Here is a 22352-nt window from a genome sequence, read left to right as displayed (position 1 = left end):
TTTTTTTCAGCGTAACAGAATTTTTTATGCACCACACCCAGTGCTCCATGCCATACGTGCCGTCCATAATACCCACCACCTGGCTCCCCCAACCTCCCACCCCCCAAACGAAGGCTTCTGTTCAAATGAGGTACAAAAATTCTCAAGTTTGGCCATCCTGGCGATGACGTGCCTGGGGGCTCGGGCTGAGTACCCCCGCCCCACACCAGGGGCACTGAGGGCGTGCACAGCCCCACTCACCTGCACATATCCACGCAAGGAGCTCATCCTGGTGGTACCTCAGGTCTGCGTAGCTTGCCACATGGATCAGGGAGTCCCGGGGACCCGAGAGCCTCCGCAGGGCCTCCCTCAGGACAGGCCCCACGCCCACCACCATCACGGAGACGCCGTTGTTCCTCAGCTTCTGGACAGGGACCGCTGCGTCCTCTGCCCCCATCCCGCCCGTGAGCAGCACCACCGCCTTGGGGACACCGGGCCGGGCGCCCCTCTGGACAGTCATCACTTTGTCGTAGACGTGCAGCAAGGCTGTGCCCGCCGAGCCCATGCCGCCCAGGTAGGGGGCCTGGCTCGTGGCCCGCAGCACCGCAGCGCGGGTGAGATGGGTGTCCAGCCCGAAGGCTGTCCGGACCCGGCCGCCGTACACCACCAGGCCCACCTGGGTCACGTCCGGGTTCACGTCAAACTGCAGCGTGAGGCTTCTCACGAAGCTCTGCATCTGGGCGAAGTTCTCGGACCCCACGGATGCGGAGGAGTCCAACAGGAAGAGCAGGTCCAGGGACCGGGCCTGGCAGCCTGTGGGAGTGCGCCCATGAGCCCCAGGTCAGGCCAGGCCCAGCACAGCCCCTCCGCGGGACCAGGCCAGCAAGAGGGACCGTGCTGGGTTGGGTCAGCCAGCCTGTCCCCTGCAGTAGCCACCCTCCACCTTCTCCTAAGATATTGGGACATGTGAATGCGGGGCTACATTTCCTGACTCCCTGGCAGAGAAGTGTGGCCACATGCTGAGGTTCTGACGGATGCGGCTGGAAATCATAGTTTCCAAAATCTGTCCTCAAAAGGAGCTACCTGCCTTCTACTTCCCTTCTCCCCACTTACTGCTGGCCAAGAAGCCGTGACCTTGGACCTCGAGGTGGAACCCCAAGATAGCCAAGCCGCCCTGTGGGCTGAGGCCACCCACCTCTGAACTGTGAGAGAAAGAGACACCTACCATCTGTCAGCCCCGAGCTCTGGGGACCCTCTGTGACAGCTCCCCGCCTGCGCCCTCATCCCTCCCGTTACTGAGCACTCTCCGTGTGCCACACGCTGCACACCAGGCGCCACTATACCCCGTGGACAAAGTGGGCCCGTGCTTCCCTCACCGGGCTGACAGTCTGTGGGGAGACAGCTACGAAACCAACCCAGAATCACAGATCCTGGGAGCGGGCAAGGGGGGGGGGGAAAGTGGGGTCCCGCGAGATGGACCAGCAAGAGCCACAGGGCAAGGAGACTTTCTGTGAGGAGTCCGGTCCATGGAGGGCAGGGAGGGGGCCTGAGGGGCCGCTCCTCTGCCTTCCCCCCTGCACAGGGGCTGTACAGAGGCCTGAAGGAGCAGCCCCAGGGGACTGTCAGAAGCCAGTGCAAGGGGCTGGGCTTTTCTTCCAAGGCAGAGGGGAGCCAGGGGAAAGGATTAGGCATGGATTCACTGGGTTTTAGAAACCACTCCGGCACAAGCACATCTGAGCAGCGGCCACCACGAGGAGCCTGAGAAGACACGACGACCACCTGTAATGTAGGGTCCAAGACAGAATTCTTGGAAGCACAGAAGGTCACTAAGTGAAAACTAAGGAATGCTGAACTAGGGCTGGGGTCCTTAGCAAATGAAGATGCATCCATATGGGGTCATTAGTTCCGAAAAACGTACCTCGTTAATCTTTTACAAGAGGAGCCCACTACCGTGGGGCGTGGGGACCTCACCTGGCTGCGGCCGGCTGCACAGCTTCCCCCGCAGCTCAGGGATTCGGTGGAACAGGTCCCACGGGCCGGTGTAGACCAGGACGTGCTTTGGGCTGCCGGTGATCTCCTCCAGCTCTGCCCGCACGGCCTCGGTGCCCACTCCCAGCAGGAGCAGCTCTCGGGCCCTTGCGTGCCGCGCGGGGCCGGCCACCTCGTCCTGGGACGGTGACTCGGTGAGCAGGACCAGCACCCTGCGTGGACGGTCCTGGCCCGTCCTGGAGGCACTCCCAAAGCCCTGTTCCGCTGCCTGCCGCAAGGCACTGCCCGTCAGGGTGGCACCGCCGCGGAAGGGAAGGCTGTCCAGGCTCTGGAGTAGGGCCGGCACGTCCCGGTACTCGCCCACGGGCACGGCCACCACCAGCTCCCCGCTGTACCAGGCCACACCCACACGGGTCCGGGAGTCCTCGCTCAGCGACACCTGCACAAACCGCTTCACGAAGGCCTTGGCCCGCAGGAAGCCCTCGGGGGCGGTGCCCGCTGAGCTGGCCAGCAGGAAGAGGACGTCGATCCTGCACTCCAGGCTCAGCTTCGGGGCTGCCAGGATCACAGCAGCCTGCGGTCACACTACGGCCACCGGGAGCGTGCGGGTCACCGTCCCACCCGTCTCGAGGCGCCCAGCCCCCCTCCCGGGCAGGAGCGAGTTAGGGCAGAGACACTGAGGGGGCAGGGGCTGGGGAGCACCTCGACGAGTTAGGGCGAGACACAGCTCTCCCTCCTGGGTCTCCCATCTGACCGCTTTTTAAAAATTTAAAATGTAATCTAGAACTTCCCTCCCTTACGGTTCCTGCTTCTTGCATGCTGTCTGAGAAATCTTGGCTGCCTCAAGTCATGAAGATACGCTCCTGTTTCTTTCCAGAAGCTTCCCTGCCTTGCCTTTTGTATTTAGATCTATGATCCAGCTGGCACTGGTTTGCGGGTAGCTTATGAGATAGGGGGTCAAGTTTTCTTCCGTATACATCTCCAGCTGACCCAGCACGGGATTTTTTAAGCAATTACTTAACAATTCATAGTAATAAATGTATATATGTTAAAAAGTTATTGTTTAACAAGCTCCTGCTATGTGTCAAGCATCATTACAAAGCACTTTACATCTACCTTATTTAAAACCCTCCACAACCCTACAGGGTAGAGTCTACTGTGATCTTCATCTCATACCTTGAAAACCGAAAAGGGTGTAGGCCCCTTGCTCCTTTTCCTGTGAGAGGGGAGATGAGACTCTGCCCAGAACCAGGCCTCAGAGTCCAACTGGGGTCAGCAACGGGGCCCATCAACACGCGGGGGTAGGGTAGTGGCCCACTCTGGGGCCAGTAAGCCGGGAGCCGCTGTCCTACCCCGGGCAGCCCCAGCAGTCACCTACCCACGGAGCACTCAGAGGCTAGTTCACGCGGAACATCAGATCAGCGGTGTGCTCGCAAAGTAGGCGGCCAAGGGCCCATTTCCATCTAGTAGCTAGGAAGTGGGAAGTGGACAGGGGGAGCCCAGGCTCCACTGCTCCCCAACAGTCCCGTGCTACGTACCGCAATTAGCCTCCCCTCTGAAGGCCGGCGGGCAGAGGCAGTGGTACTTGTCCAGTCCTTCTGGAATACATGTGCCTCCATTCTGGCAGGGCTGTGAGTCACAAGCGCCTATCGGAGAGATGCCCATTAAGGGCCTAGCACATCAGCCCAGATGCATGAAGGGATCTGATCAGTGCTGTGAGTCCAGCAGGCCCCTCTGCCCCACCAGGGCCCTGCTCCCTCCTTCCCCCAGGACCACTAGGGACCTAGCCAGACCACCTGGGGCAAAGGCAGACAGGAAGCGAGTGAGGTACACAAAGGAGAGGCTGGGTGTGGGTACAAAGGACACACCGTGGTGGGCTCCATCAGACCTGCGTGAACTACAGGCTCACAGGGGATGTGCCAATGGCCCCTGGGCTGTTACGGCCTGAACTGCATCCCTCCAAATCCATATGTATTAGTCCTAACCCTCAGGACCTTGGAATGTGACTGCATTTGGAGAAAAGGACTTTAAAGAGTCTTTAAAGGCTCCTTAAGGTTAAATGAGGTCCTAGGATGGGCTCTAACCCAGTCTGACTTATAAGAAGAGGGAGAGACCCCAGCAAGGTGCACAGAAGGAAAGCCACGTGAGGATCCCAGGAGCGGATGACCATCGATAACCCAAGTTGAGAGGCCTCAGAAGAAACAGAACCTGCTGACTCCTTGATCTTGTTCACCAGCCTCGAGAACTGTGAGAAAGTAAATTTCTGTTGTTTAACCCCCCAGTCTGTGTTACGTGGCTCTGGCAGCCCTAGGAAACTGCATCATGGGCCTTCATCACCATCCCTGCCTGCCGAGGAGGCCTAGAAGAGCTCTGGGTGGCCATGACAATGAACTCGTACTGGACCCATGACAATGAACTCGTACTGGACCCAGGCTCCCTAAGGATGAAGATCTCAGTAGCATCACGGCCCCACGCAGGTGTCATGAGACGCGGCGGAAAACTGCAGTGTGGAAGGTGCCATTCCCCAAGTTCTCCGTGGTGGTTCTTTACGGCTTCCGCAGGCTGGCATAGCCAAACGGGGAGGCTTCGGCTCTTGGAGCCAACAAATGTGGCCTCTGCTTACCTGGGCACCTTAATTAGCCGGGGCAAGCCCCAGTATCTTCCACTAACAAGGATGAGAACTTGTTCCACAGTATTGCTGTGAGGATTACATGAACTAATCCTCGGCAAGTCTGAGCACAAAGCCTGGCACGCAGCCAACGCTCCATAACAGGTAAAGACAGTAAAGACAGTATTTGGTTTTGGACATGAGGTCCAAATGCTGGGCCACATCTCTTTCAAATGGGGTATTTTACCCAGGGAGCCACAGTTTACGTCTGAAGTGTCCTATCCGTGATCCTATCTGAGCTTCGTATCAATTACTATAAAATGCAGATAATATCACACGCCCTCCCTCACAGAGTTTTCGGAGAACAGACAGGATCTTCATGAGTTCATGTGCCTTATAGTCAAAGGGCTTCCTAAGTAGCTGTGCGGTTACCAGTGGAAGTGGAGATTTCTGGCCTTTCTACTGAAAATGTTGATACACTACATGGGGATCACGTCACTGAAATCAAAGTGTCTGCTTTTTGAAGATAGGGATTATTGAGGCGCACGGAGAGCACCCGGGCTGCCATTCTGCCCCGGGCATATCATGGAAACAACCAGGGGGCTCGAAAGCAGCACGGACACGGGCCTTTAACTGAGCTGCTCTGCTGCGCTAGGCACCCCACTAAGCACCACACGTGCACGATCTCATTTCACTGCCCGAGGAGTCCTGTGAAGGCCCCCCACTTCAGACGGGGGAGCTGGAGCTCAAGAACTAGAAGTCCCGTGAAGACCAGACAGCTGGAAAGGGGAAGACTGGGATGCAGCCCCTGGTCACTGTGGTTCCAAAGCCTTAGGTGCTCAAACTTTAATTTCTGAGCAAAAACAACCGAACTTTCAGTGTCTCCTGCCTTTCAGAAGCCAGCAACGTGAGAACTTTAAAACAGGATGCCGAGGAGATCACCAAACCCAGGGATAGGAAGGACCCAGGAGACATGCTCCCTGCCTCCTTGGGAGAAGCAAATCCATAAGTGACTGATGTCAACACACTTGAGTATAATTTCTCTGCTCTCGGGGCAGTGGGGTGCCCTGGACCCCCTGGTGAGGAGCAGGGAGGCCCCCCCGGGGAACAGGTTGAATGACACCAATACTTCTGTGGGCATTACCTACTCAATCTTCACTAGGATCCCAATTATGATGCCCGCTATCATATGGAGCAGGGAAATGGGTTTTCCAGACACGGGGTGACCATTACCCTGTTTTAGAGAGGAGGAAACTGAGGCTTACGTGTCTGGTCTGGAGTCTGGTGCTGCATGTGAGGCTTTCTACCTGCAAAGCTGGTACTCAGCGCGTGCCCTTCTCTGCCTCTTGTCAACTTAAGGGGCGAAGGTTAAGGAAGGCGATTCCAAAGTTTTCACTCCGTTCTTAGTGAAAAACACCACTGAGCAAAAGAGGACGGAGTGCGGCACAAGCGTGCTCTTCTGACTCGAAATGCCTGTCTCTCCACCCCAGAGCTGGTTCCCACCCCGCCCTCTGCCCCAGGAGTGCAAATGCCCCTTCAGAAGCCAGCCGAATCCCGGGGCCCCAGAAAGAGCTAGAGAATCCAAGAGACAGACCATACCCGGGCACGTGGTCCTATAGCAGGTGGAACGGTGGCTTCGGTACACTCTCTTCCAGCTACAACCCGAGGGAGCAAATGATAGAGATCAAAAGTTTAACAAGAAGGCTGAAACCTGGAAGGTTATTTGAAACGCTAGAAGCTGATAGAAGGTTCCTATGCAGATAGGGGTCAAGAAAGACCACCTTGTTTTCTTTGATTCTACCCCAGCTTTTGGCTGCACACAGGGTGGGGAACGTTTCAAACTACCCAGAATCAATTTTTTAAAAATGTAAATTGGCTATCATGTCAGAATTTGGAAATAATCTGTGTTCAAAACTCTGAACTATGAGAAGAGCTTTCTCTTATGAGTTCCTTTCCAGGGTTAGCAACAAGACGGGCAGAGCGGGAAGCAGTGGGAATTAGACAAGTGGATTCTGGCTGTGCGACACCCCCAGGCTCCCCACCACTGGGGCAGGCTAATTAGGCTCACCTCCAGGGCAGAATCTTTCCTGGAGCAGAACATCCACTTGGGATAAGAGCCAAGTCAATTACAAAACTCCAGGTGTTGCTGCGACCAGAAGTTTGCCAAGCTGCCAGCTCATTAAAGAGACATCTCTCTCTCCACATCTCCTCCTAGTGACTTTGTAAAACCACAAGGCCCAGCCCACAAAGCTCTGTGGATGCCCTGCACCCCCACTCCAGCCTGCACAGGAAATCGGCGTTGTTGGAGCAGGGATTGGCCACGGGACTTTGCCTGGGGGTGCACATGGCTCTCTCCCAGGCTCCCTCAGGTCTGGACTCTGTGCAAGGCCTTCCTTGCTCTATTTAAAATTACAACCCTGTTCCCACCCACCACCTCCCCACCCCTACCCTGACCCATCCCTTCATTCTTTCTCTTGTGGCACTCATCACTACCTAATAGTTTGTGTTATGCTTTCGCTGTATTTACCACTGGAGTATCAGCTCGTGGTGGCAGATTTCTTTCTGAGATATTTCATGCCGATTCCCCAGGACACAGGACGGTGCCGGGCACACAGGAGGCCCTCAGTGAGTGTTTCTTGAGTGAGGGGTTTGAGGAAGAGCTCCTCTGTGTAGGCATCATTCCAGAAGCTTGCAATATTAGTGAACTCATATGAACGCTCTACTTGCTCCCCACAGCCCCCTGGGGTCGGTACGTTATTAGCCCCTTTTCAAATGTAGAAGGGGCGGGTGGGAGGTTCCCAGCTCATTAGTGGCCACGTTGGAATGAAAAGTTCAGCAGTCTGACTCCAGAATCTGAGCACGAAGCCACGAAGTGGGTCCTACCCACCAGCCTCTCCCGGGGCCCCCAACTCTGAATGCCTCTGCCCAGCGTGCCACTAGGTTCCCAGATCTTTCCAAACTGTTCCAGCAACCCCTTCTCCATGATGTCCTGGGGAGGACAGGCCCTATCCCAGCACCTGAGACACCTGCCAGTGGTCACTGGTCCTCTCGTCCAAAGCCCCCTCTGGACCATGAGCGTCCTGGGGCAATGTCTGTGCGGGTCTGCTGGCTGCTTGGCTCACAGCAGATGCTCAGAACATGTTCAGGGAGAAACAAAGAACTGTTTCCACAAAGAACTGTCTCCTTTCACTTGAAAGCTTGGGTTCCAAAGAGGGCCTCCAGTGGCCTCTGACACGGCCCTATTTCCTCGGACCCATGTACAGGGCATGGCCCTTCCCTGCCAAGACAGTCCTTGGACTCTCCTTGGCCAAGCACGATAGCTCATGGATTTTCAGGCAACGCATTTCATTGCTGTGTCTCCTGAGCTCATCCCTGAGGGCAGGCCAAGGGGCAAAGATGCAGTGGGTTCAAATGTCACGCCTGGATCTCCAGGAAAGGCAGAAATGTGGGATTACCAGGTGCTGACCTGCTGTCCTGCAGGAAGTCTGGATAAAAGGCCAAGGGCCAGTCCAGGAATTTTTGAGAAAATGGCTGACGGCAGAGCAGCAGGGACTCTAGAATGCCCGGGCTCCAGATCTGGCAAATATTGCATCTCCCATGGCCTCCACAACCGGAATTCATCCAAGACCTTAAACCTCCTGCCTCACTCAGCCCCATAAATATGGAAACTGGTATTCAGAGGAACCAAACTATGAGACCACCATCCCAAGTCCAGACCATGGCCCTAGTGGACTAACTTTGAGTCGCTTGTGAACCGTCCAGAAGAGCTGTGACCCTGTCACCCTCACTCACTATGGGCACCTGGGCAGTGTCTATAAGACCTTGCCACTGTGTAGCTGTGACCCTCCCTATGACCCCCCGGTGATCCCACAACTCTGTCCCTGTCTCCGCCCCCACCAGGTCTTCTCTGATCCCTGTCAATACTCCTTGGCCAAGACCCCAAACAGCTGTTCTTCCTGCACTCAGCTTTAGGGGCCTCCTTCTCTACCCAGACGTGTCTTCGGGCTCGGACCCCAGACCACGTGGACAAACCTGGAGAAGGGACAGACTGCCGCCAGCACGGCCTTGCTCCCCCGCGATCCTCTCCAGCACCGGGCACTGCCCACCAGCTCCCTGACCGTCTCCAGCGTCTTGTGCTCACAGGGGTGAGGCTGGACCTTGCAGTCTGTGTCCGCAGGGCACACAGATGGAGAAGACGAGGTTACACTTCCTTCCCCTGACCGTGGTTCCGTCACCCTCAACCCTGGCCACCCTCTGCCTCTTGCAAGGCAGAACACACCGGGGCCAGTCTCTAAGCATTCGCTCCGCACACTGCTTCCACACCCTTGTGCACGTGTGTTCCTTTCACACAGCGCGCTCCTGGGTAGACCCTGACGACAGCAACCGGGAATGCAGAGACCTCACCCCAGCTGAATCTGATCATGCCAGGGAGCTGACCGGCTCTTCCCCACCCTGAGGAGGGGACAGGCACAGGGGCCCCTAGATCTGGGCCCCAAGCCCTGGCCTCCTCTACCCCATGGAGACAAGCTCAGGGTTCCCGGCCAAGAGAGCCCACAGGGTCTGACACAGGGAGAGAGAGAAGAGCACCCCAGCACCGAAGCTTCTAGCCCCCTGCCTGGGAGCCCTCCCCCTGCCTGGGGAGCCCCTTGACCTCCGGCCTCCAGGAACCGTCCCCACAACACTTTCACCAAGGGCAAGACCGCTCCTTCCCAGCCCGGGAGGCCTTACCTGGAGAGGCGGCAGTGCAGAGAGCAGACGGGCTGAGGGCGCTTAGGAGACCGTTGGTGGCGTCCTCCACCTGCTCGGCCGTGAGCACGTGCCGCTCCCTGGGCTCGCTGGCCAGCGTGTGCAGCTCCTCCCACCTGTCCCCGGGCCCCGGCAGAGAAGTCACGGCAGCTCCTCGCCCGGCCCCCGGCCTACCTGTCCACCCATCCCCGACACCGTGGGCTCCTCGTGGGCATCAACACGACCCCATGCTCCAGAAGCCGCTCAGCGGCAACCCCATCCGCCTGGGGTGCAGGCGAGGTCCAGAAGCGAACCGAGCAGGACCCCAAGGTGCTCAAAGCACGGGTCCAAACGTGTGCACGCCAGAGCCCATCTGCTTCCTCAGAGGAAGGCCTCCCCCTCGGAACCAGCAGCTCGTCTCAGAGACGCGGTCCTCACGGAGGTAGCGGTCTGCCCGTGTCACCCAGAGCCGAGGAGAAAAATGTAACCAGAAAGGGAATGAGGGAAAGTGGCTCTGGGTGGTGGTGAGTCGAGAACAAACAAGGCCAGCTCGTGACAGAGAAAAGTCCTGAAGAACGAGAAACACTCGAAGGCCAGCAACGTGAGGTTGTGCGGGGAGGAAGGAGCCGGCACGCTTCAAGAACCAGAGGGCGCCGCTGTTAGGGCCCGGGACAGAAATGACGTTGTGGCATGATAACCTGGGGCGTGAAGAAAGCATTAAAGGATGCTGAGAAGCCTTTCTGAGAAGACAGGGTCGTCAGTAATGGGTTTAGAATCTTGCCTGTCAGAAATTCATCCAAACAGACAAAGGCTTGCCAGTGTGGCCGAAACTTCATTTGTCTCTAAAATGTACTGATGTAAAACTCCCCATTCTCCTCTGAAGCTGTGCAGGCCAGACCTTCCCCCAGGACGAGGACGCCACCTGGCCCGCACAGGGGGGCATCCAGAGGGCAGCCCAGCAGCACGTTTTCACCAACACCAGAGCTGAGAACCAGCAGGGAAGGGGCTCCATGAATACTCCCAGGAGGTGAGAGTCGGGTTTTCATGCCTGTACAGAGCCTCACCCTGCCTACAGCAGCGGCTCTCAAACTTCAGGGAGCATCAGAACCACTGAGGGCCAGATACGCTGCCGAAGGAGGCACCTCAGTCCAGAGTTTTGGAAAGTCAGCCGGGTAGGGCCCAACTGTGTGTGTTCCTAACACGTTCTCACTTGCTGGTGTCACTGGTCCAGGAAACAGACATTGAGAACCTCCGGTCAGCCGTGACCCGGCCTTTGACCAGCAGTTGGGGGAGCAGAGTCCGGAGGGCCTAGAAACCCAACAGGCTTCCTCGGATGGTTGCTGTGGCTAGCAATGTCCCCTCTCCTGATTCTCGATTCCTCCAAGTGAGGGGTACTCAAAGTATGTCTGTGGGCCAGTGCAGGCCCCCCTCCGTGTTTCACCCTCATCCAGAACCAGACAAGCGCAGACACTGAGAATAAAAATCCTTAGAACCTAGTTGTACAGCGACTTGACGGAGTCCTTTTCGGTCTGCTTGGATCAAATAATCAGCATTTGAGCTTCCTGTCTGTTTTTGTATTTTACTTTCCTAGTAGCTCATTTGTATTATATTTCTCTGAAGTCTCAGGTCACAATGTATTAAAACACAAAACAAGGGGTGCCTGGGTGGCTCAGTGGGTTAAAGCCTCTGCCTTTGGCTCCGGTCATGATCCCAGGGTCCTGGGATCGAGCCCCACATCGGGCTCTCTGCTCAGCGGGGAGCCTGCTTCCTCCTCTCTCTCTGCCTGCCTCTCTGCCTACTTGTGATCTCTGTCAAATAAATAAAATCTTAAAAAAAAAAAAATAAAACACAAAACAAGGCAAACTGGACTCCGCCACAGGCTGTCTGAGAAGCAGCTGGAGAAGAAAGCCCAGAACGGGCCACATATGTCCACTGCCTGGGAGGCACCAGCCTCACTGACAAAACCGTGACGCGCAAGGTGGTCCATTCCGTACCCTGTGGGAGGGATGGGAGGTGAGCCGGGAAGCAACACCCTTGTCTCCTCTTTCACCGGGTTTATCTCCTCCTCTGTGAGGACACACGAACAGTCCACTGTAAGGCAGTCTCACTGCCAGTAACAACAGCAGGACGACGGTGGTGGGGACCGTCAGCGCCACCAGGACGTGGCCCGGCATGTCCCCTTGGCACTGCACAGGCTGGGCCGTGGGGTTCTTCCCTCTCTGCACTCCCCCTGGGAGATCTCCAGGTGACAAGTGCCGTCCCCGAGGGCAGGGTCTCTGTCCAGCCTCTCCTGAGCCCCGGGCTCCTACACGCAGCTGCTGACTCATCTTCCCTGCTCAGACGTCCCGTCCGCCCCTCAGACTTGATCTGGAACAGGACTCCGCTTCCTGGTTCTTCCCCAGGCTTCCCCATCTCAGGAGACAGCACTCCCTCTCCCTGAGGGGCTCAGGCCAAAATCCTTGACTCTTCCGTCCATGCTCCATTCGGCGGCCACTCGGCTCTGCCTTCAGAACAGACCCTCGATGGGGCGCCTGGGTGGCTCAGCGGGTTAAAGCCTCTGCCTTCAGCTCAGGTCATGATCCCAGGGTCCTGGGATCGAGCCCCGCATCGGGCTCTCTGCTTAGCGGGGAGCCTGCTTCCTCCTCTCTCTCTCTCTGCCTGCCTCTCTGCCTACTTGTAATCTCTATCTGTCAAATAAATAAATCTTTAAAAAAAAAAAAAAAAAAGAACAGACCCTCGGTCCAACCATTCCTCAGGGGCTCCCAGCGCCCCCCACTACACACCGCTGTGACCTCTCATGTGAGCAGCTCCAAAGGCTGCCTGCCTCGATGCCCCACGTCCCCCAGTGTTGCTTCTCCTTCCACCTCAGCCCGCCCATCTGTGCTCGACCTGGCGGTCGGTGTCATCTTCTAAAAACGTTAGCCAAGACCTGCCGTTTCCCTGCTCAGAGCCTTCACAAGGCTTCCCGACCTACTCACAATAAAGTCCCAAGTCTTGACTAGGACCCACAGAGTCTCTAGACCTGACTCCCATCTACCCCTTCTGCCCTATTTCTTGTAATGCACCCCTCGTTCGCCGGCTTCCAGACACGCCCTGGCGGACACACTAAGCTAGCTACTGCCTCAGGGCCTTTGTTCTTGCCACCCACCTGCCTACCCTGTTCCTTTCCCGGCTGTTTAGGAGGCTTGCAACTCCTTTCACCCAACTTTCTCCTCCAAAGTCAGCTCCTGACAGAACCCCCACTCTAAACTAGCTGGGCTCCCTAATTCTCGTCAGTCTGTTAACCTCCTCCCTTACTCTTTCTCCTTTGCCTTTTATTTCCACCCGAAATGATATTGTTTATTCACTCACTTATTTATCATCTAGTTCCTTTCCTAGAACGGAATCTCCATGAGGGCAGGCACCTGGTACTGTCTCTGTATTCCTGAAAACTCAGAATAGCATCTGGCATATTTATTGAGAATAAAACATGTACTAAAATTAATGGAGAAATTTCTGGGTGCAGGCACAGTACCAGGACCAGAGTCCTTTCACGTAATACCCACGACAACGAGGGGCCCACGAAGGCACCTCCCATTTTACGGTTGAGAGCAGTGAGGACCTGTCTAAAGCACATGCCAGCATCTGGGAAGGGGAGTGGCCCATCCCAGACCCCCATGCTCCCGGCCTCCGGAACGGGTCTGTGACTCAAGCTAATGAGAAGCCTTTCTTGGATTATTCAACTGGAAACTGGAAACGTGAGTCTGTTCTCTCCGGGGTGGAGCTGGGTGCAGTGGGCAGCCACAGGTCCAGGTCCCCCAGGGGCCAGGCTGAAGGAGCGGCAGATGCATGTGGAGGACAGAAAAGGATCTTTGTGGCTCCTGCTCGCCCCAAGGGACCCCCCCCGACCCCCCGAGTACAATGAGAGGAGCCCGTGACTTCCATTTCTCCCGCCCCAAAGAATTGAGAGTCAAGGAGCGGCGGGGTCAGGTGACAGGGACGGGGCTGAGAGGCTGTTCACAGAGCGAGTGAAGATGAACGCCAGAGGACTGGGGTCTCGGTTACAGGACAGCGTTCCGGGTACTGAGCTTTTAGCAAGCGGACCTTTTTTTTTTTTTTTTTAAAAGACTTTACTTATGCATTTGACAGACAGAGATCACAAGTAGGCAGAGAGAGTGAGAGGGGAGAAAGCAGGCTCCCCGCTGAGCAGAGACCCTGATGTGGGGCTCGATCCCAGGACCCTGAGATCATGACCTGAGCCGAAGGCAGAGGCTTAACCCATTGAGCCACCCACGGACCCCGCAAGCAGACCTTTTGAAAGTCATGATCTTCTTCCAAAAGGCCTTCCTTGTGTGAAAAATGAACGCTTGCCCAGTCATCCTCTTGAATTATCAGAAAAAAATTTCAGCTCAACCAAGATAAAATGAATTTTTCTACACTCAGAAACATCCAGGGTCTGTCTGCTCCACTAACATTACAAATGCAATTCAAGACAGTGCAGCACGTTCGGCGTCTTCCATTTCTTCCGAGCTCCGAACCTTTCACTGGGTATTTTGAGGGGTAATGAGGAGACTGTTGGGTTTGAAGATATTCTTAACGACCCGTCACAAAGTGAGCGAATGGGAGAACCACACTTGATGGTGGAATATAAACTCAGTTTACTGTCGTCTGTTGCGTTGTTCATGAAAACAGAGGGGCTGCGTGTTGTTTATAGTCATCTTTTGACCCAAATTTGACGCACACAACATTAAAAGTACTGACACATGAAAAACAAACAAACAAACAATTGAGATTCAAGTTTCCAACGCTGACAACCCCATCCTCAGACCAAATCAGAGGCCACACATGCTCCCGGACTTGGCGCTCCCTGCACGGGCACGACGTACAGAGCGAGGAGAAGACAGAGCCCAGGAAGGACCAGGGTGGTCTAGCCGGATCCCCCGTCCCCCCCACCCCGTCCCATGGCTGTGAAGCGTCCCGGGGGCTCTTACCTTGGAAACCGGACCCCGACGGCAAATATGGTGACGCCTCTTTCCTTCAGCTGCTTGGCGGGCAGTGCCACGTGCCCTTGGGACCGCCCATCCGTGATGACCACGAGGATCTGGGGCACAGAGGCATTCCGGCCACCGGGGAAGCCCTGGCGCAGAAGGTATTTCAGGGCGAGGCCTGTCTCTGTACGCCCTCCTCTGAGCTCACACAGGGGAAGAAAGCAAAGACGAGTTAGTCACCCACAGACAGGAGGCCAGATGACCCCCTGAAACAAGGGGCTTCTCGGTTGTTGGTGACCGCCGTGCTCTCCCGCCTCCAGTGACAGCTCGGGGCTGCCGACCCTCATCGTGTGCGTGTCTAATACCCACCTCCCATCTCCCCCATTCTGTGTCATCCCCTTCTAGCTATGGCTCAGTGTCTCCTTGTGGGGGGTGCAGGGGGTAAGCAGGTCACTGAACTGAAGAAAACCGTGTGCATCTGTAAGGGTGAAGGGCAGGGTTTTGGTCTGAAGGTCGGGGGCGGGGAGGGGGTCATGTCTATGATCAGACCTTCCTGGCTCAATTCCAGCTCAGGGTTGGGTGCTGGAGGGCTGAACTGATGGACAACTTCCAGAGCAGGGACGTCACAGTGGTCCCACCTCATCCCAGCCCCGTTCGAGGGACGGTCCACTGAGCCTGGAATTAAATCTTACAGTAGGAGGCTCCCGCAGGCGTCCTCAAGGGGAGAACCGCCAGCTCTCGGAGTCAAGTGCGCAGAACATGGTGATTCCCTACAGTGGGTTTTAGGCCAAACCTTCGGGTGGATGGAAACACATCCAACATGGAAAACAATGTCAAGGCTGATGGAATCACTGTACGCACAGGAAAAAACCATGAGACCGTCGTTCTGAACTGCCGATCACAGAGCAAAGACCTGGGGTGCCCGGTTATTTTCCGGCTATGCTGAGTGTCAGTGCAGGCAATGCCTGCCTCGCAGAGGGCCCTACGGTTATTCTTCTAAGGTGCAAACATCTAACTGACAGGAGGTGTGTGAAGGCCTACGTGTGTGAATGCGTATATACTTCTTAAACGTAACACTGAAAATGCTCAGTTCTCATGTAAGCCCGACGTGGTCCTCCTGCCTGGGCATCTCCCCTGCTCTGTTCTCCTCCAAGTTGCTCCTTAGAGATCCATCCAGGCTCCTTGCATTTTGTGGTTCCCCTTCCTCTCCGTCCTCAAAGTCCTCTCCATTCAGCAGAGGCGAGGGAAGAGCAGGGAGTGTGCTTGGAAAGATTTATGGCCCAGGCCCAGAATGTTCTTCACTTTTACTGCTTTCTGTCCTAAGTGCGCCCTTGAAGGGCAATTCTCTCTGCAGGGCTCCATTAAGTTAGCAAAGGTCAGCAAGAGTGGAGAGCTCCTAGAACGAAGTCTCTGTCTACCAGAGATCAGCACCTGCATCAGTTAGAATGCCAGTTTTCAGCCCACGGGTGTTTACTGTGGACCCTCTCAATGCAAGATAGTGAGAGGGAGACCAGGAAGCATAACACGATCCCAGCCCTCAACGAACTGCCAGTCTAGATGAAAGAAGACTTGCCAGCAAATAAAAATTACCAGTGACAGGATGACAATTAACAAGAGTTCTGAGGGGGGCTTCACTGTGGGGAGGAGCTGTTGGGAACAGGCTCCAGCAGAGAAAGTGGCTGATGGGGTCTTGGTGGGTCCGTGAATTAGGAGGGGAAAAGTCCACTCCAATCCGGAGAAAGTGTGTAAGCAAGGATACTGGGAAACACCACTGGCTGTGTCCTGGAGCTGGTGAGCAGAGCCTGGCCTGAGCAAGGGGCTTATCTAAGGGGAACAGAGCAGAGGGTTGCCCCCAACCCTCCTCATGCTCCGCTGGTCTGCCCATGAGACACTGAAGACAACCAAGGCGAGTTCAATTTCCGAGAAGACTACTACCTTTACCAAAGCCCGTGTGTCTATGAAGAGCCTTCCTCTAAGGTCCCTGGAGGGACAAAATATTTCCTGTTTCTAAAAGATAATACTAGCACTGAGTTTTTCCTTCACACCAAGTATCTCACCTATCCTCTTGCTGAAGTAATTCTCCAGCTCTGGTGAAATGTGCTAATATTACACTCATTTACCAGACGAGGAAACTCCAGCCCAGAGAACAATAATACTAACTGCTAATATTTCCAGAGCACTTCTCATGAGGCAGGCACGGCTGTGCTCTGTGTGTGTGTGTGTGTGTGTGTGTGTGAGTGTGTGAGTGTGTGTGCAGATGCTAAGCTCCGATAATTCTCACCATAGCTCCCTGAGATACGGGAGTTCAGGTAAAGGCCTTCTTAAAGGTCACACAGCTCATGAACGTGGAGGCAGGACTTGAACCCTGGACCCTCCACCTCCAGAACCCGAGTTCTTAACCATAACATCATATAGCCAGTGATAGGATTCAAGCCACCTGCCTCTGACCCAGCTAGTGGAGGTCAGAACTGGAGTTTAAACAGTCAGACTGATTCCAAAGCCAGTGGTCTTTCTCCCGCCAGGGGTTGGCAAATTACAACCTGTGGGCCAAATCTAGTCTGCCAATTTTTATAGATAAAATTTTATTGGAAAACAGACATGCCCCTTCATTTATGTATTGTCTGTGCAAAGACCAGATGGCAGGCCAAGCCTGAAGTATTTCCTCCATGGCTCTTCACTGAAAAAGTCTGCTGACCCCTGCTCTAGACTGTTCTACCTAAATGGTCCCAATGCTGTTTACCAAAAGCCAAGGTGCCCCAGTACCACAGAGCTCCCTGGACCTTCACGCTCCTGGCAGTGTGCCCCATGAGCCTCCTGGCTGTGGTTAGAGAGAACTCAAATGTCAAAGACCTGGGAGACCAGGCTTCCCATTGCACTGGGCTGGGGGGGGGGGGGTGTCTGCCCTTCGTATCACTCAGCACACAAATACCCACGCAGTTTGTCCCCTCCACTTCTGCTCCCTAACCTGCCCTTCCCCCTGGAAATCTCGACAGGTCAGGTGAGATTCCTAAAGACATCTGAACTCTGGGAAACGAGGATAAGTCCTGCCACCTCTGCGTTCCTGTGGTGCATTTCTAACTCAGAGTCCGTTCTGAGCTCAGCGTCTGGCTCCAGACAACGGAGGTCCCAGGCCAGAGTCTCTCCAAAATTTTTCCAATTCCTCTCGAACGAGACTAAACCAGACTGGAAGCGAAGGCTCACAGACTGACTACTGTCTCAGGAAGTTGTGACTGAAGTGCACAGACCTTTCCTGACAGGGGTGGGGTGTGGTTCCAGATTCTAAAGATTTTGCCACTCATGTGGGTTAAGAACAAGGGCTCTACAATAGACCCATGAAAAGTGCTCCACATCACCCGGTGTCAGGGAAATACAAATCAAAACCACAGTGAGATATCACCTCACACCAGTCAGAATGGCTAAAATTAACAAGTCAGGAAAAGACAGATGCTGGCGAGGATGCGGAGAAAGGGGAACCCTCCTACACTGTTGGTGGGAATGCAAGCTGGTGCAACCACTCTGGAAAACAGCATGGAGGTTCCTCAAAAAGTTGAAAATAGAGCTACCCCACAACCCAGCAACTGCCTATTGGCTATTTACTCTAAAGATACAAATGTAGTGATCCCAAGGAGCACATGCATCTGAATATTTATAGCAGCGATGACCACAGTAGCCAAACTATGGAAAGAACCTAGATGTCCATCAACAGACGAATGGATGAAGAAGATGTGGTATATATATATATACAATGGAATATTATGCAGCCATCAAAAGAAATGAAATCGTGCCATTTGTAATGACATGGATGGAACTAGAGGGTATTATGCTGAGTGAAATAAGTCAATCAGAGAAAGACAATTATCATATGATCTCCCTGATATGAGGAATTTGAGAGGCAGGGAGGGGGGTTGTGGGGGGTAGGCAAGGAAAAAATGAAACAAGATGGGATCAGGAGGGAGACAAACCATAAGAGACTCTTAAATAAACTGAGGGTTGCTGGGGATGGGGAGTGTTGGGAGAGGGTGGTTGGGTTATGGACATGGGAGAGGGTATGTGCTATGGTGAGTGCTGTGAGATGTGTAAGCCTGACGATTCACAGACCTGTACCTCTGGGATAAATAATACATTATATGTTAATAAAAATTAAACCCAACACGGGCTCAAGAGCTTGTGAAACTCAAATATTCGATCTAAAATTTATTAGCCAAGTAAACTAGAAAAGTTACTTAACCTGAGACTCAGTTTCCTTCCCTGTTAAAGTAGGGACAGTAACAGTATTAAGGATTAAATGCTACACCCAGTACCTCCTAGTACCTAGTGAGTATTCCGTTAGTGGTAGTTACCATGATAAATTAACTAGCAGTCCTATTCCAAGAAGTTTATCTTTCAAGTTAGACTCAAATTCCAATGAGCTTAAAAATCCCTTGGGATGGGGCACCTGGGTGGCTCAGTAGGTTAAGCCTCTGCCTTCTGCTCAGGTCATGATCCCAGGGTCATGGGATTGAGCCCCGCATTAGGCTCTCTGCCCAGCAGGGAGCCTGCTTCCCCCCCACACCCCCGCCTGCCTCTCTGCCTACTTGTGATCTCTGTCAAATAAATAAATAAAATCTTTAAAAAAAATCCCCTGGGAGGCAGAATAATGAAGATTCTCAGATCCTGTCATTGGAGACTCCAGACTGGTGGCGGGTGTGTGATCAGGCTGAGAATCTATGTCTTAAATCGGCTTTCTCTGCCCCAGTGATTTTGCCCCAGTGATTACACGGATGCGAGTAATCCGTGGAACAGATTCTGAGAAATAATTCATCAGAAAACTCACTGTAGGTAGAGGGGTTTGATTACAGGTATTTTTTTTCCTCTCTTTTTTAAATCAATAGACAAAGACATTGCTTGGAAGCAATGTAAATGGGTCCTTTTAGAGGAATGACTTAATATACTATGACAGTTTAATTCATTGGGTAATTTTATAACCATTAAAAAGGATCAACATGAAAAATAATGCAACTGTATCCAAAAAGACACACCAAATAATAAGTTGAAAAAGAACAAAATGCTTTGTAATTGTAAATCCTCTAAAAGCTATGCTTGACCATTAATATGGCTCGAAAGATGCCACAGACAGCTACTAAAGGCTCCATGCTAAGGTAAAAGGTGCTATTTTTATAGAGCTACCTAAATACAGTAAAATTCTGATAAAGCTACAGATGGGGTCCAAAAAAAAAAAAAAATGCAGTCCCAGAAAATCAGAGCTGCGTTCCTGGGAGATTAGGGAACTGACTGAGGGAGGCACAGCCAGCTGGCCCGGAGCTCTGGACATCCGGAGCGGATCTGGCCGGCCACGCTCTGATTTTATGTTATCACAGGGCGCAAAACTGGAAGACTTGATTGCAGTATTTTTAAACTTCTCATTACAAAGAAGGGATAAAGGATCGTCAGGACGGTTCCTTAGCCACCTCAAATCACACTTCAGGGGATCACTGTGGTCTAAAAAGGCAAGTATTGGGTGGGGGAGGGTTGGGTAGAGCTGTCCCTATCAGTCCAGCCTTTTAACATTTCACTGCAGAAAAAGGGTAGAGTCGCAGGGAGGTCATCACTCCCACTTGGCCAACATTCCTCTGTACTGATTAATAACAACATCTTAATGTTTAGTGTCCTCAGCGACCCTGCAACTGTGGCCAAAAAATTAGTTACTGCCTCCTTGCCTTGTTTGCTACCTCTTATAGTCATCCTAGGACACACGAGCACTAACGACGCACAGCCCCACAAGAAGAGCTGACCTTGTTCAGACACATGAAGAAGCTTCTTTCTCCATCCCTCGTGTCCTCATGTGGCACCTTCTTACTGAGTCTCTGCACTTCCTATGTTGTGAATAACACTCTCAAACCCATCATTATGACTTTCAGCACAGATGAGAAGACAGTCAACCAACTCTTCAGGGGGTAGGAGGAGAGGGTGGAAAGAGGTGGAGAAGGACAGTTGGGTGGGGTCTACTGGACAAGCTACAGGCTTCTGTGGTCCTCACCAAGTCACCTGCTTCTTCTCAGCCTCAGTAGTCTCCCATAGAATAACAGGCTGGAATAGATCCTGGATGGTCTCTAAAGTACCTTTTTGAACCAATCTGCTGCAGTTTGCTTAGATTTCAGAAGAGAGCAGGGCCAGATGATGGAATGAGAGTCACCCAATTTTTGACTTTCAGTTCTAAACTTAAAGCAACAGGTCACTTTTTCTTCTGCCGATGTTAGCATGCATAGAAGGGGTACAAAGATGTTTTTGTAATAAAATGTTATATCAATAATGATACACTTCAAATACCATAAAATTCACCCTTTTAAAAGTATATAATTCCCAGTTTTTTTAGTATATTCACAGGGTAGGGCAACCATCCCCACTAAGTCCAAAACATTTCATCGCCCCCAAAAGCAGCCCTACACTCCCCCTCCTCACCACCTCTGGTAGTGACTAATCTGCTTCTGTCTCCACGGATTTGACTGTTCCAGACATTTCATATAAACGAGCCCCCTATTCTCAAGGTTCATCCATGCTGGAGCATGAATCATGGCATCCTTCCTTTTTACAGCTGAATAATATATTCCATTGTTTGATAGACCACATTTGGTTTATCTGTTCATTTACTGGACCTTTGTGTTGTTTCCATTTGTTGGCAATTCTAAACAATGCTACTCTGAACATGAGTATGCAAGTTTTTCTAGGGACATACATTTTCAGTTTGTTGGGAATAGAGTCGTTGGGTTATATCGTAAGTCTGTGTTTACCAGCCAGACTGGTTCCAAAGCTGCTGCACCATTTTACAACCCTACCAGCAGTGCATGAGGGTTCCAGTTTCTCCATGTCCCTGCCAACACTTGCTACTGTCTGTCATTTATTTTAGCCTCGCTAATGGGTGTGAGGTGGTGGCTCATTACAGTTTTGAATCGCATTTCCTTAACAATTAAGGACACTGAGCATCTTCTCAAGTGCTTAATGACCATTTATATATCTTCTCCGGAAAAATGTCTGTTTACAAGGTTTCTTGTTGGGATGATGAAAATGGTCTAAAATTAGATTATAGCAATGGTTGTGTAACTCTGGAAAATACACTCAAAATCACTGAATTGTCCATATTAAGTGTGTGGACTTTATGATATTTAAATTATATGTCCTTAAGGTGTTTTTAAAAGGCTAATGTGCATAATAATCACAGGGCAGGGGGCAGTGGGAGAGATCTTTAAAAGGTACAGATCCTAAGTCTCTAGTATCCGAGTATCCTAAGCCCAGAGAGGCAATCAGTAGGTCTGGGAGGAAACCAAGGCACCTGCATTTTGACACACTCCCTGGCCAAGGGCTGCTCTGGGTATCAGAGCCCAGGACTGCTTCTCTATAAGAAACCATTCTTGGGGACGCCTGGGTGGCTCAGTTGGTTAAGCAGCTGCCTTCAGCTCAGGTCATGATCCCAGCGTCCTGGGATCGAGTCCCACATCGGGCTCCTTGCTCAGCAGGGCGCCTGCTTCTCCCTCTGCCTCTGCCTGCCACTCTGTCTGCCTGTGCTCCCTCTCTCTCTCTCTGACAAATAAATAAATAAAATCTTTAAAAAAAAAAAAGAAAGAAACCATTCTTGGAGGCCTCAAGGGTAGAAGGCTCCAAGGGAACTAAGAAAGACCAGTGTACACTAATGTTGTTTTTAACAAACATTTCAATGTGCTCTTTTCTTTTCCCTTGTATTTCCTTGCATTTGACTTGCCTCTCATTCCATTCAGGGCACCCCTGGGCTGGGATAAATAACGTGGGATGAAGTCACTGTGGGTGCCCATGCCCAGTGTGCCAAGCCCAGTGTGAGGGTGCAGGCTTCTTGAGGGCACTGGCAGATGTACAGAGGCCCACGACTGGGGAAAGGACCACAGAGTCCAGGGCTTCTGCAACTGCCGTTGGTGGCGGGCTATAAAGTGCTGGGACCTCGGCCGTCAGTGGCACTCCAGTGGGCACATGCCCTAAGGGGCAGCAGATACCACAGAGGATCCAGAGATCAGAGTGGAAGGAAAGACATTCTTTGGTGTGGGTTTGTGAATGCCTGTGTGTAGCATGAGTATATAACG

At 52.9% G+C, this 22352-nt stretch overlaps 1 protein-coding gene across 1 annotated transcript in view; it reads right to left on the bottom strand.

The window, feature by feature from the left end:
• VWA2 (von Willebrand factor A domain containing 2) overlaps nt 1–22352 on the bottom strand; it is a 46072-nt gene that overhangs the window by 3387 nt on the left and 20333 nt on the right. Inside the window, exons 6-12 of the mRNA XM_046027232.1 lie at nt 14272–14466; nt 9305–9438; nt 8609–8741; nt 6176–6231; nt 3507–3614; nt 1951–2523; nt 241–792 (exon numbers count right to left, since the gene is read on the bottom strand). Of these exons, the coding sequence (XP_045883188.1) occupies nt 241–792; nt 1951–2523; nt 3507–3614; nt 6176–6231; nt 8609–8741; nt 9305–9438; nt 14272–14466 (1751 nt within the window). The remainder of the gene's footprint in view (nt 1–240; nt 793–1950; nt 2524–3506; nt 3615–6175; nt 6232–8608; nt 8742–9304; nt 9439–14271; nt 14467–22352) is intronic.

This window comes from Meles meles, chromosome 13 (genome assembly GCF_922984935.1).
Source record: "Meles meles chromosome 13, mMelMel3.1 paternal haplotype, whole genome shotgun sequence".
NCBI classification, from domain to species: domain Eukaryota; kingdom Metazoa; phylum Chordata; class Mammalia; order Carnivora; family Mustelidae; genus Meles; species Meles meles.
The sequence above is the reverse complement of the archived record's forward strand: the minus strand, read 5'-3'. Positions and strand labels throughout refer to the sequence as shown.